The following is a 13335-nucleotide window of genomic DNA, read 5'->3' on the forward strand; positions in this document are numbered from 1 at the left end:
TGGCCTCTCTGCCTAGCCAGTCGATAGTAGAGATGGCACGATACCACTTTTTTATGTCCGATACCGATACCGATATCATAAATTTGGATATCTGCCGATACCGATATGAATCCGATATAGTGTTTTTTAATCAACAAAACTGTTTTTTTAAATATCTTGCTGCATTTTGCAAGTCTGCAAGTTCATACTCAAGTTTAAAACAACAACTACACTAAAGCTATTCTGTTATACCTGTATACAAAAAAAATATTTCATAGTTCAGCAATACTGATCAATCTAATAAACTTAAACCTACACCATCCTCACTATTCTGGTATTTTAAAGAGTACTTAGCGTAAATATTAAGAAACCTAACTAATAGGGTTCCAACTCCCAGCAACAACAAAAATAAAAAAATAAAAAATAGGGAACCACCCCTCACGCTCCACCTCATGATGCTTAATCGACGTAATCAACCTTAATTTGATGAAGTGTGAAAAAAATGCACAGAAATCAATTATTTTTCAAGAAATATTAAATAGATTCAACATCTTTCTTCAACAAAATTGCAGACTGCACAGATGGTACCTTCCCAAAGGAAAAAGTACTATAGCTTACTAGGGTATATTAGACTTAATAGTCACTATATACAGTAATTGACTTTATTCATTTTACATCAAATTAAAACTTTGGGTGTCAAATAATTATTTATTAAAAGCTAGACATTTTAAATGAGAATAAGAAAGAAAAGTATGTCTTTGTGCCCCCTTTTCCCAGTTAATGCCCTATCGGCCCCCCTGGCTAAACTTTGCTAGATCCGCCCCTGCACAGTTACCAGCGTCAGCTACGTAGAAAAAGATCCTCGAGTAGAAAGTAATATTAAATAAATTCTAACAACAGCTGATCAAGCTTAAACGTGCTGCTGTTGTTCAGCCGCTGGTTTCCTCTTTCTGGTGCAAAGTGGGCCAAAAACAAAGACGGACTCGCGACAGAAAAGCCGATCAGCTGATCATTAAGCAGTTTCACGATTGAAGTAGCAGCCGGAGAGCGAGAGGCAGTCGCTCGTTAAGCTTAACGCAGGAATGCTTTACAAACATTCAGAGATGGACTTACACACTTGCTTTACTTCTCTCGGGGATAACTTTGTCGGAGATGAAATGCCAGGTTGCTAGCGAAGCTCCACATGCTATCCAGACCACCGACAGGTCCCGCATGCCACAGCCGCTCTATCACGTGATGCATACTGCTCCAAGTGCTAACGTTCTGAGGCGAGTTACGGCCTGTTGCAAGTTTTGTGAGGTGCTTTCATGATATTTAATGGATCGGATTACATTTTTTATTTTTCTCCGATATCCGATCCAGTAATTTAGGTCAGTATCGGACCGATACCGATACGTAATATCAGATCGGTCCATCTCTAGTCGATAGTCCTTCTTTCCTTCTCTAGTTATAAAAAGGGAAATAAAAATCAGTTTTTATTAATGAGTCAGTTTGTATCTTTCATAAAACAGTACTGGAGCTTGTAATTTTTTTCCGGCCCCCCGCACAGTCAGACAAGGAGTGCGTATTCTCCATAAATTGCTGGCTGTCTGTCCAGAAAGCGACTTTGGCTTCACAGAAAATTGTGAAACTTTCTAGGGAACCTCTGCTATTATTAGGAGAGACGTCATCCATCTCACTGTAGATGGAGCAGCTCTTATTTTGAGAAAAATGAGTGCTTTTATTAAGCACCCCAAAACGTGACTATCCAGAGATGCAACCAGGAAGCAGAGCTGGAATCTTACACGCCTCTCTGCAGTGTCCCACCTCCTGTTATTCCCCCAACACCCCATCCACATATAGACTGTCTGCTCAGAATCCACCAAAAAATCCCAGCTAACTGTCAGTCCTCAACGCACAGGCAGAGGAGGAGGAGAGGCAGTAATCTTTCATTTTAGCCTATTAATCAACCAAAGACGGACAGACAGTTTTAATTCATTTGAAAGCCTGACTCTGACCTTTGTCCACCCTTCCTGAAAAACTCAAAAAAACATTTTTTGTTGTAATAATCTACCATCCCTCTAGCTCTTACTCAGAGTTACTCTCTGATTTCTCCGCATTTTACCCGTGTTACCACTCAGTTATGATCAAATAAATAGTGCAGGTTATTTTAATATCTGTGTAGATGTTGAAAACGACAATTTCAAAACCTCATTTAACTTTTTATTAGACTCAATTGGCTTTTCTTAAACTGGAAATGATCCCACACTCTGGATCATGTCCTCACATATGGCATAGAAACTGCACATTTAACAGTGTTTCCTGAAATCATTTTTGATAACACATAATTTAAAAACAATGGACTACACAGCAGTGTACAATCAATTGCATTACACTAGATGTCTGTATATTAGAAACATCTTGTCTCAGAATGATGCTGAAAAACGAATATGTATATATTTGTGATATGCTGACCCCGGCTAGACAGATTTGGTAATAGTTTATAATACGTCCCATGCCTAAGGACGTAATTCTCCAAAAGTAATTCAAGGAAATCATTACACTGTAAGTCATTTTAAATAGTGTGCATTTTCATTGTAATTTTGCAGAAAACAAACAATATTTCCCCATCATTCAGTGTAAAACAGAAGCACAGCAATAATCATTTTGATGTGATACAACACCTTATAGCAGTGTTTCCGAACCTTTTGGAGCCACAGCAGATATTTCACATTAGAAAAATCACACAGCACACCACCAAACAAAAATGTCACAAAAAGCATTTTGATCATCAGTATAACTTTTTTGCTTTCTTCTCGTGCTAGGGTCTTCATCTGGGCCGGAATTTCTCCAGAACCCAGGTCAGACTGACTACTTTTTTCCTTTTCAAATATTTATCTATTGCTATGAGGCATTGCGCTGTCTCTCTCGCAGCCTGACTATTATGTAATTTCTTTTTCGTCTTCTTCAGTTTTACTGGAAAAAGTTTTACTTTGCTACCAATTTAATTAGAGCACGTGGCTGTACTGCCCTCTAGTGGACGAGAATGTATTTTTTCTGCCCATTACACACGCTTAGAATTTTAAACTCAGTTTTAAACATGTTGCTGAGTTTGTTAAATGACACAAAGCAAAGCCAAGAACCTTGAAGTCATTTTTGATCAGGACATGTCCTTCAACGCACATATTAAACAAATATGTAAGACTGCTTTCTTCCATTTTTGAAACATCTCTAAAATTAGAAATATCCTGTCTCAGAGTGATGCTGAAAAACTACTTCATGCATTTATTACTTCCAGGCTGGACTAGTGTAATTCATTATTATCAGGATGTCCTAAAAACTCCCTGAAAAGCCTCCAGTTAATCCAAAATGCTGCAGCAAGAGTCCTGACAGGGACTAGAAAGAGAGAGCAGATTTCTCCTGTTTTGGCTTCCCTTCATTGGCTCCCTGTTACAACCAGAATTCAAAATCCTGCTCCTCACATACAAGGTCTTAAATAATCAGGCCCCATCTTATCTTAATGACCTTGTAGTACCATATCACCCTATTAGAGCACTTCGCTCTCGCTCTGCAGGCCTACTTGTTGTTCCTAGAGTATTTAAAAGTAGAATGGGAGGCAGAGCCTTCAGTTTTCAGGCCCCTCTTCTGTGGAACCAGCTTCCAGTTTGGATTCAGGAGACAGACACTATCTCTACTTTTAAGATTAGGTTTGAAAGGGAGTTTTTCCTTCCCACTGTCGCCAAAGTGCTTGCTCATAGGGGATCACATGATTGTTACATTTTTCTCTGTATCTATTATTGTAGAGTCTACCTTACAATATAAAGCACCTTGAGGGGACTGTTGTTGTTATTTGGCGCTGTATAAATAAAAGAAATTGAAATTGAAAAGCTACGTTTCTACTAATCACCACAGGTCTGTGTGCTGGTCAGTTTTCAGAGGTCCACCACAGCATCTGTCATCATACTGCATCACAGCATGGTACATTAGTTGCATGTCTCTGAACAGGAGAGCTCTCCAGCACATCATAAAAACAGCTGGTGGCCAAACTGTGTGCAATCAATCTCAGGTGGAGCCTTAAAAGCCAAGAACACCATCAGAGGTCCAGCCTAGCCTGGACTCATTCACTGTCCCTATGCCATCCAGAAAGGCCTGTAGGACATTTATCCTTTAACTTACCTTTGTAATGTGGAGGAAATGAACCAAATTATTAACATGATTTTGCTGTGCTCTAAGACATCATCTGATTAGATCTCATTTTGATGGATTTCTTCAGATTTTGTGAAATAAGAGGAAAGTTAAAACTGGGTCTATAATTAGGTGGACTGGGAGCAGAAACAGACTTTATGGCGATGGGTTGTTGGAGGATGACAGAAGGAGAGAAGTTGCAGAGCCATCTACAACTGCATCTCTGCTTCCTGTCCAAACGCTGGATACTCATGTGGAATACAATCGATTGAGCTCACAAAGTCTCTAACTTAAGGTTTCTAATAATAGACTCACCAGTAAGTGATGAGGTAGAGACATGAAGAAAGTAGTCAGTAGTACAGGAGATGAGAAGGACAGAGAAGGAGTTGCACTGTGTCTTTGTGAATCTAGACAAACCATATGACTGAATGCCAAGAGATGAACTGTGGTGCTGTGTGAGGAAGTCTGCAGTGGCAGAGAAGTATGTGAGGGTGGAGCAGGACATGTATGACGAAAGCAAGAGAGTGGTGAGGTGTGTGGTAGGAGGGACGGACCGGTTGAGGGTGGAGGCGGGATTACATCATGGATCAACTCTCAGTCTCTTCTTGTTTTCAGTGGTGACGGTGAAAAGAAGAGAGAGAGAGAGAGGTGATGGATGGAGTTAGCCTGCGTGCAGATGTGCATGACAAATGTCACCTGTTACACAACATTGTGAGGGTGATGCACATTGTCCCTGCTGCTTTTCTGTACATGTTAAAAATTCAGCACAGACAGTTTTTAGTACTAGTTTATCCACAGACTGTATATTAAACAAATACACCAGGTGGGCACAGCCACCCAGACATCACCCAGTGATAGTTCTGCATGTGTGAAGCATGAAGCTGAGACTTTTGTCAGTTTTCAGCATTTATCAACCACACAAGCTAAGCCCACCCTAAAACACACCTGACTTTATGATCCTTGTTACACTAGTGGAAACCACAACGTACAAAATGAACATTATGTGATATTTCGGAGGACTTGAAAATATCAGCTGAGACCATCAAACCACCAGGAAACTTTTTACTGAGGTCACACAAGAAAGCAGCTACAGTGACGTTTATAGCAGACTTCTTTCTGAAACCACAGGAGTGGCTCCACCTGTTGGTCATTAGAAGAAATGCAGGTTTAAAGCAGTTAAATTCAACTTTATTTATATAGCGCCAAATCACAACAACAGTTGCTTTGAAGCGCTTTATTTTATAAGATAAAGACCCTACAATAATACAAGGTAAACACAGAAACCCCCACAGTCACATGACCTGCTATGAGCAAATGCTTTGGTGATTTCAGGACTTTTCACTCCTGAAATCTCCTGAAGTCCATCTTCAACCCATTTCATCTTCTTCTATTAACTGATTGTCTGGATGTTCACCAGACTGTGTTTCAGCCACATCGAGAGAAAAAGGTTGAAATCTGAGGAACATTTGTTTCTGCTCTTCTTCATATAAAGTTGCCCTATGAGAGCGCTCCAATACTGTAAAACAAGTATCACTTATGTTGCTGTTACAGTTTCACAACAGCTGGACTCAGACACGGGAATCGACTCAGAATAAAAGTTTACCCTAAGAAAGCTCGAAATGTGCAGAGTGGCTGAAAGGTGGGACTGCTCTTAGCATAAAGAGGACGCAGCAGGCAGCTAAGTCCATATTGATCCATATATAGGGGAAACTCCACGGGGTTGAACAAATACATGTCTGAATACTGATATGTCCTATATAGACACTTAACTGTTTCACACTGCATCAGCAATGAAAGGTCTGTGGTGTCAGAATAGAAAGCACATAGGAAGTTGGACAGACCAGAGAGATCTACTTTGGTCCCATTTGAGAGAGGCGTAGTGAAAAGGGAAACTGAACAGTTCCCTGTTTTAGTGAAACTCGACACGTCACAAATTTTTCCAAGGTGCACAACAGGGTCTGCCCCGCTTCTTCTTCCAACTGTATAAATGTGAAGCAGGTGGACAGCAGTGACACAGCACAGAGAACAAGCCGACAGAGCTCAGCTGAGACTTTAATCCACTGCTGCAACACGAAGCCAACAAACAAACTTCAGGATGGCCGCTCCTCGTCTCGCTCTGTCTGTGGTTGTGCTCATGCTGGCTGTCATCGCTCTGACTGAGGGTAAGGCTCGTTTTAATGATCTGACCTTTACACTGTGTGATGAATAACAATTTCTTTCTCCTTTAAATGTAATATTAATTCAATTCAACGTATATATAAAACAAACAAAAAACAAAATAAAGCACACACAAGTCTCAGGACATTCAAATGTGCAATGTGAAAATAATAACTCAAAGTGATGATTATATATCTAAATGTTGGCAATGACTAGACAATAATTTCTAATGAAAACAGCAGAGCTGAACAAATCTGAAAGTAAAATAATTAATGTTAATGCAGCATTAAACTTAATATTAACATATTACTTCATAGATACAGTAAACAGAGGACAGGTCACATGACAAATCTGACCACTTCATAACTCAGGGGAACAAATGAGCAGTTGCACAGTGTCATCAACTAAACATACAGTATCAGATGTGACCTCACACCAGCCAGCAGGAAACTGAATCGGAACAAAAACCAGGAAGCAGATGATGTGGTGCTGTGTCAGTGGCTCAGTTGTTAACTTGTTCCTGTTTGTTTGCAGGTATGCGCGGTGCTGGCCCAAAAAAGTGCTGCTTCCGCTTCAATGACCAGGAAGTGCCTAAAGGAAAAGTGGTCAGCTACGTCAAGACCAGCCAGCGCTGCTCCAAGTCCGCCATCCTGTAAGTACACAACCTCACAAACACACATCACCACCATCACCAAACCTGCCCCTCCATCCTCTGACTCTCCTCTTTCTGTGAACCTTCAGGCTGAACACAGTGGCAGGCCGACAGCTGTGTGTCAGACCTTCAGCCCCCTGGGTGAAGCAGCTCATCAGCTACCTGGATGCCAAAGCCGTCTCAGGACAGACATCCAACCTGTAACCATGGAAACTACTTTGGAAGAGCCTTCATGGACAAAAGCTGGACAGTTTATATGTTTAAATGCTGGAAGTTTGTATAACCAAACAGCAGCTCTTCTGTCTACATGCTGAATCTGTATCAGATATTCTTATACTTAAAGACATAATTATGAGATTCATTTGCAAATAGGAATAATTTCCTGCAATCCAAACATTTCTTTGTTTGTTTACTCTGTCGTTCTTTTAATACTGATATTTAATATTTTTACATTTCTGACTTTGAATATTTATCTTATTATACTGAATAACGAGTGTTTTTGCTTAATACAACACTGAAAGTCTGACCGTAAGCACTGTGATACTTTGGAGTGTAATCTGAAATGACTTGAGAAGCTGTTCTTTGTGAAAGAGCAGTGCCTCCCACCTCCACATGGTGTCATCAGTAAACAGCAGAGTATAAGCTATGGGCTGCAGCACTGTTCCTGCACTGTGGACAGTTCGCTTGGTTTTGATGTAAAACTTAAGTATTTGTGTTTTTATGATTGTGCTGAAAACTTCACTTTAAAATAAAGGATAAAGGATCAGTGAAACTTTGTCATTGTGAGTCTTCTTCCAGACTGGAACTGTATACATCTCCAGTATCCCTATGGGCAGTTTGGTTAGTGTTTGTAAACACTTTGTTTTTTGCATGCTACTACTAAGTTGAGTCCTAAATTAAAATTAAAGAATAAATGAAAGTTTGTCTTTGCAGTTTTTTTTAGTTTTTTTTCTCATAAAGTAACAATTTGTGCCACTTAAATAAACGGTAAAGAAACTGCTGGTTTTCCAAAGGAACACCAGAGAGCCCAGCTAAACAGATCACATCCTGTGATGTGCAGATTGGTTGCTATATTAAGTTAGCATCAGTTCAAAGCTCTTGGTCATGCTCGTGCTTTGCTGCTTAGTTAGAGCTGGGTCATGATGCCAGCACTCCTGTAAATTTACAGTGTACAGAATTAAAAACTTCAATACCGATCACTTCCTGAATAACAATATTCTTTGCAAGGAGCAAGTGTTCCTTGAAAGAGTAGTTGTCAAACAGCTAACAGATCATCTGCAGAGGAATGGCTTATTTGAAGAGTTTCAGTCAGGTTTCAGAGCTCATCACAGCACAGAAACAGCTTTAGTGAAGGTTACAAATGATCTTCTTATGGCCTCTGACAGTGGACTCATCTCTGTGCTTGTCCTGTTAGACCTTAGTGCAGCATTCAATACTGTTGAACATAATATTCTATTAGCACGATTAGAGCACGTTGTGGGTATCTCAGGTACTGTGCTGCAGTGGTTTGTATCATATCTAATTAATAGACTCCAATTTGTGCATGTAAATGGAGAGTCCTCTTCACACACTACGGTCAGTTATGGAGTTCCACAGGGTTCAGTGCTAAGAACCCTGTGGAAGCATGTTTACATTATACATGCTTCCCTTAGGCAGCATCATTAGAAGACATAGCATACATTTTCACTACTATGCAGATGACATAGATCTGTCTATGAAGCCAGATAACACACACCAATGAGTTAAACTGCAGGAATGTCTTAAAGACATAAAGACCTGGATGGCCGCTAACTTTCTGCTTCTTAATTCAGATAAAACTGAAATTATTGTACTCGGCCCTGAAAATCTTAGAAATATGGTATCTAACCAGATTCTTACTCTGGATGGCATTACCTTGGCCTCCAGTAACACTGTAGGAACCTTGGAGTCATTTTTGACCAGGACATGTCCTTCAATGCATATATTAAACAAATATGTAAGACTGCTTTCTTCCATTTTCGCAACATCTCTAAAATTAGACATATCCTGTAACAGAGTGATGCTGAAAAACTAGTTCATGCATGTTTTTTTACTTCCAGGCTGGACGACTGCAATTCATTATTATCAGGATGTCCTAAAACCTCCCTTAGAAGCCTCCAGTTAATCCAAAATGCTGCAGCAAGAGTGCTAACAGGGACTAGAAAGAGAGAGCAGATTTCTCCTGTTTTGGCTTCCCTTCATTGGCTTCCTGTTAAATCCAGAATGAATTCAAAATCCTGCTCCTCACATACAAGGTCTTAAATAATCAGGCCCCATCTTATCTCAATGACCTTGTAGTACCAGATCACCCTATTAGAGCACTTCGCTCTCACTCTGCAGGCCTACTTGTTGTTCCTAGAGTATTTAAAAGTAGAATGGGAGGGAGACCCTTCAGTTTTCAGGCCCCTCTTCTGTGGAACCAGCTTCCAGTTTGGATTCAGGAGACAGACACTATCTCTACTTTTAAGATTAGGCTTAAAACTTTCCTTTTTGCTAAAGCATATAGTTAGGGCTGGACCAGGTGACCCTGAATCCTCCCTTAGTTATGCTGCAATAGACGTAGGCTGCCGGGGGATTCCCATGATGCATTGAGTTTTTCCTTTCCAGTCACCTTTCTCACTCACTATGTGTTAATAGACCTCTCTGCATTGAATTGTACTTGTTATTAATCTCTGTCTCTCTTCCACAGCATGTCTTTATCCTGTTTTCCTTCTCTCACCCTAACTGGTCAAAGCAGATGGCCCCGCCCCTCCCTGAACCTGGTTCTGCTGAGTTTTTCCTTCCCAATGTCGCCAAAGTGCTTGCTCATAAGGGGTCATATGATTGATGGGTTTTTCTCTGTATGTATTATTGTACGATCTACTGAGCAATATAAAGCGGTTTGAGGCGACTGTTGTTGTGATTTGGCGCTATATAAATAACTGCAATTGAACTGAATTGAATTGAAAAGTGGGCCAAGTAGATATAAACTTAAATGTGTTAAAAAGAGCCATGGCCTCCTTTACTTTCTAAAGAATTAATGGCAGTTTCTTTGTTTCCCACTAGAGTGTGCAACTATCCAAGCCACCACAATACGAACGCCTGAACTCAAGCTCTTTTGATTTTCATTGACTAAACTGTCAGAAAGGTTCTGATAAGAAGCTTCAAAGACACACTGCACTTACTTACAGCTTATTGCTTGTGTCTGAGACAAAGAGAGGTCAGCCCTGCTGTTTTTCATTCCACACATCTAATCACTTTGATTTACTGGATGCATTCAGAGACAATTGGTCTCTTGAGTGCAGCTATGTAAAAGCCCACCCCCCCAGCCCCACCCGTCTGTGTGGAAGCAGACACCCATACTGGGAGCAGCAGCAGTGAAAATTTATGAAGTAAATGAGAATACAATAGTTGAGTATAAAAGTAGAAAGGCTCTCTGTCTTCTAAAGCCAAATTGGGAGCTGGTTCCACAGGAGAGGGACCTGATAGCTGAGGGGTCTGCCTCCCATTCTACTCTTGGGTATCTGTTTTTTTTTTTTCTATAGTATAGTATAGTAATAATGTTGGCAAAGAGAAGCATGCATGATGTAAAGAGGTTCGATCAGTCCTACCATAGAGCCCTGCAGATCCCCATAAACAACCAGGAATCTGTCAGGTAGTATGAGTGCTTTATGATACTTTAAAATCACTGCAATTGTTTTGTGTACTTTGTGTACTTTTAGTTGGTATGGCACCTGGTATGGCAACAGCACCGCCTACAACTGCAAAGCTCTCCAGCGAGTAGTGCGGTGCTCTGAACGGATAATTGGAGGTGAGCTTCCCTCCCTCCAAGACATCTACAGGAAGCGCTGCCTGAGGAAAGCGGGGAGGATCATCAAGGACTCCAGTCACCCCAGCCATAAACTGTTCAGACTGCTTCCATCAGGAAGGAGGTTCTGCAGCATCCGGTCCCGTACCAGCAGACTGAGAGACAGCTTCTTCCACCAGGCCATCAGACTGCTGAACACGTCATAGACACCTCAGCTTCACTACTGGAACTTCAACATTATGCACTCCACACTGTATATAAATGCCACTTGTTTTGCACATATTCAACTCTGTATATTTTATATATTTTATTATTATTATTATTATTATTATTATTATTATTATTTTATTTATTTTTTTTACTATTTAATTTGTAAAAATGTGTATACACACACACACACACACACACACACACACACACACACACGTAGGAAAATATTTAGTATACACATCCAGAAATGCATACACTATTATATATTGTACATATATTTATTAGTTTCAGGTTGGCCATTCTTGTATTTTGCTCGTTTGTGTTGTTGTGTTTGCACATCTCTGTTGCTTGTGGGGCTCGCACACAAGAATTTCACTCGCATGTGCTGTGCCAGTGTGCCTGCACATGTGATGTGACAATAAAAAGTGATTTGATTTGATTTGTGATTTGATTAGTTACTGACTTTGACAAAATGTAACAGTCACACTATTGTACGGGGGCCCCACTGACCTGCAGCCCCCTTTGTTTGTGTGCCATTGGCCCCTTTCGTAATCTATTCATGAGTGCAGCTAAAAATCAAGTAGGGGTGAGCACATGGAAAAATTCCTGTTTGTTATGACATTCACCACAAGACCATTAGCACTGTATAATCAAAATGAGAGTTATCCACAAGAATGATGTTACTGAATAAAAATTTAAAAGATTTATTGATTGCTGCTTGCAATTACTAACTCATAAGCCTGTGGTGGTTCTAAGTACACTTTGTTTCACAGTTTCTCTCACTTCTTTTTGTTGTTTGCTGGTGCTTGGTTAGTGTCCAGGGTTTGTGAAGAAAGCAAATTTTTGCCTCCAGCACATGAAGGCCCCACAAACACAATTAGAGGCCCATCATATTTGTGTTTGGCCAATAGGAAGGCGGATCTGGATTTCTTGCGGGAGGGTCAAGTTATGAAGACACTGCTAGCGGGATACCGGAAGTTTCGCACCTAACCGTATCAGTTGTCAAAATGATGCTGTAGGAAGGTTGATTCAGACAAATAGGGAAAGAATAAAATTAAATAAGATTACCGAACTTTGGTACAGCATTCATCAGCACACATCTGATAGGCAGAATCTGTGGTTCATTTTAAATGACTGCTAAAAACTATTTTCTATAGGTTAGCGTTTCTTCATAGTTTTGCCCATTATTTATGCCCTTTTGTTCTTTCTACATGTGTGTATAGGCGTCTGTATACAAGAATAAATGAAAAACCCTGTGCTTGACTCTGTGTTTAGATGTATAATTATGTACGCTTATTTGTTGTGTTTTTATCTGTGACAGTGCTAGTGATGTTCAAATAATGCTTGTCTTTTTATTGTTGATATAGTTGTTAAAAAGTATCTAAACTAACAAGCCGATTAGCGGATACTTTTTTTAATAAAATCCAAAAACACACGAGCGCCATACACGGTATCCGGTTGTTCAGTGATGACGCGACGAATCCTACTTCCGGGTCTAAAGTAGTCTGCATTTAATATGGCTTTTGTGTTGTTAACATGTTTAATGTTATGTATTTTCTTCTATTTAATCTCAAAAGGCTCCTAAAACAGTCAGTGATCACTGCTGACCTCCCTCGGCTTTTATTACCACTAATCATTTATTTAAGCTCAGTTTTTAAAACCTTAGGATGTAACAACAGCCCAGCCCATGCAGCAGTATATGAATGACTAACCTCGTATTGTGGATGGATTATCTCAGTTGTTCTCCTGGCTGAAGCTTGGTCCTTTTACAGCATCCTGCCATGCGATTACATTTGTTCCTGACCACCGAGAACACTCACGTTAACTTTTATCGAGTGGGAAAAAAAGTTAGCTTGTTTATATTATGCTAACATAGCTGTGTCGCAAGCACGTAGCACATCATTATATACCAGCTAGCCAAACTTCAGTAACCCTACAAACGTCACTGCTATTTAGTTTTCTGTCTTCATTTATGCTGGAAGTGATAACAGAGCTGTACGTTTTAATTTGTTTCCAAAACCCTGCAGTCAGGACATGCTATATTGTATTTGGATAGAAGCTAGCGAGCTAACTTCCTGCTAACTTCTAACTCCGTTAAATGTCATAAATTCCGTTTTCATGGATGCCTGGATGTTAAACTCAATTGTTACACCCGGTAGAGCAGAACGCTGATCATTTTATTAAAGATGAAAGACTTTAGACAGTTTTTCAACTCTCAGTAATGCCATAGTGATCGTTTGATATATGGACCTGCAGCAGAGTTTAGACCCAGACACGGCTAGTGACGTCAGACTGAACAATCGGATAGGCGCGCTCCTCGTCTTATTCTGAAATTCCCAACCGGATGTGGCCTTGCATAAATCCCGTT

At 40.2% G+C, this 13335-nt stretch overlaps 1 protein-coding gene across 1 annotated transcript; it reads left to right on the top strand.

Moving 5' to 3' along the window:
• The first annotated feature begins 6175 nt into the window (after window positions 1-6175).
• On the top strand, window positions 6176-7190 carry LOC308391852 (monocyte chemotactic protein 1B-like). Its single transcript, XM_080874607.1, has 3 exons — window positions 6176-6305; window positions 6835-6952; window positions 7042-7190. The coding sequence occupies exons 1-3, from the start codon at window positions 6239-6241 to the stop codon at window positions 7154-7156; spliced, it is 300 nt and encodes a 99-aa protein (XP_080730733.1). The 5' UTR covers window positions 6176-6238; the 3' UTR covers window positions 7157-7190.
• The last annotated feature ends 6145 nt before the right edge of the window (window positions 7191-13335 follow it).

This window comes from Rhamphochromis sp. 'chilingali' (genome assembly GCF_963969265.1).
Source record: "Rhamphochromis sp. 'chilingali' genome assembly, chromosome: 2".
Classification (NCBI taxonomy): Eukaryota; Metazoa; Chordata; class Actinopteri; order Cichliformes; family Cichlidae; genus Rhamphochromis; species Rhamphochromis sp. 'chilingali'.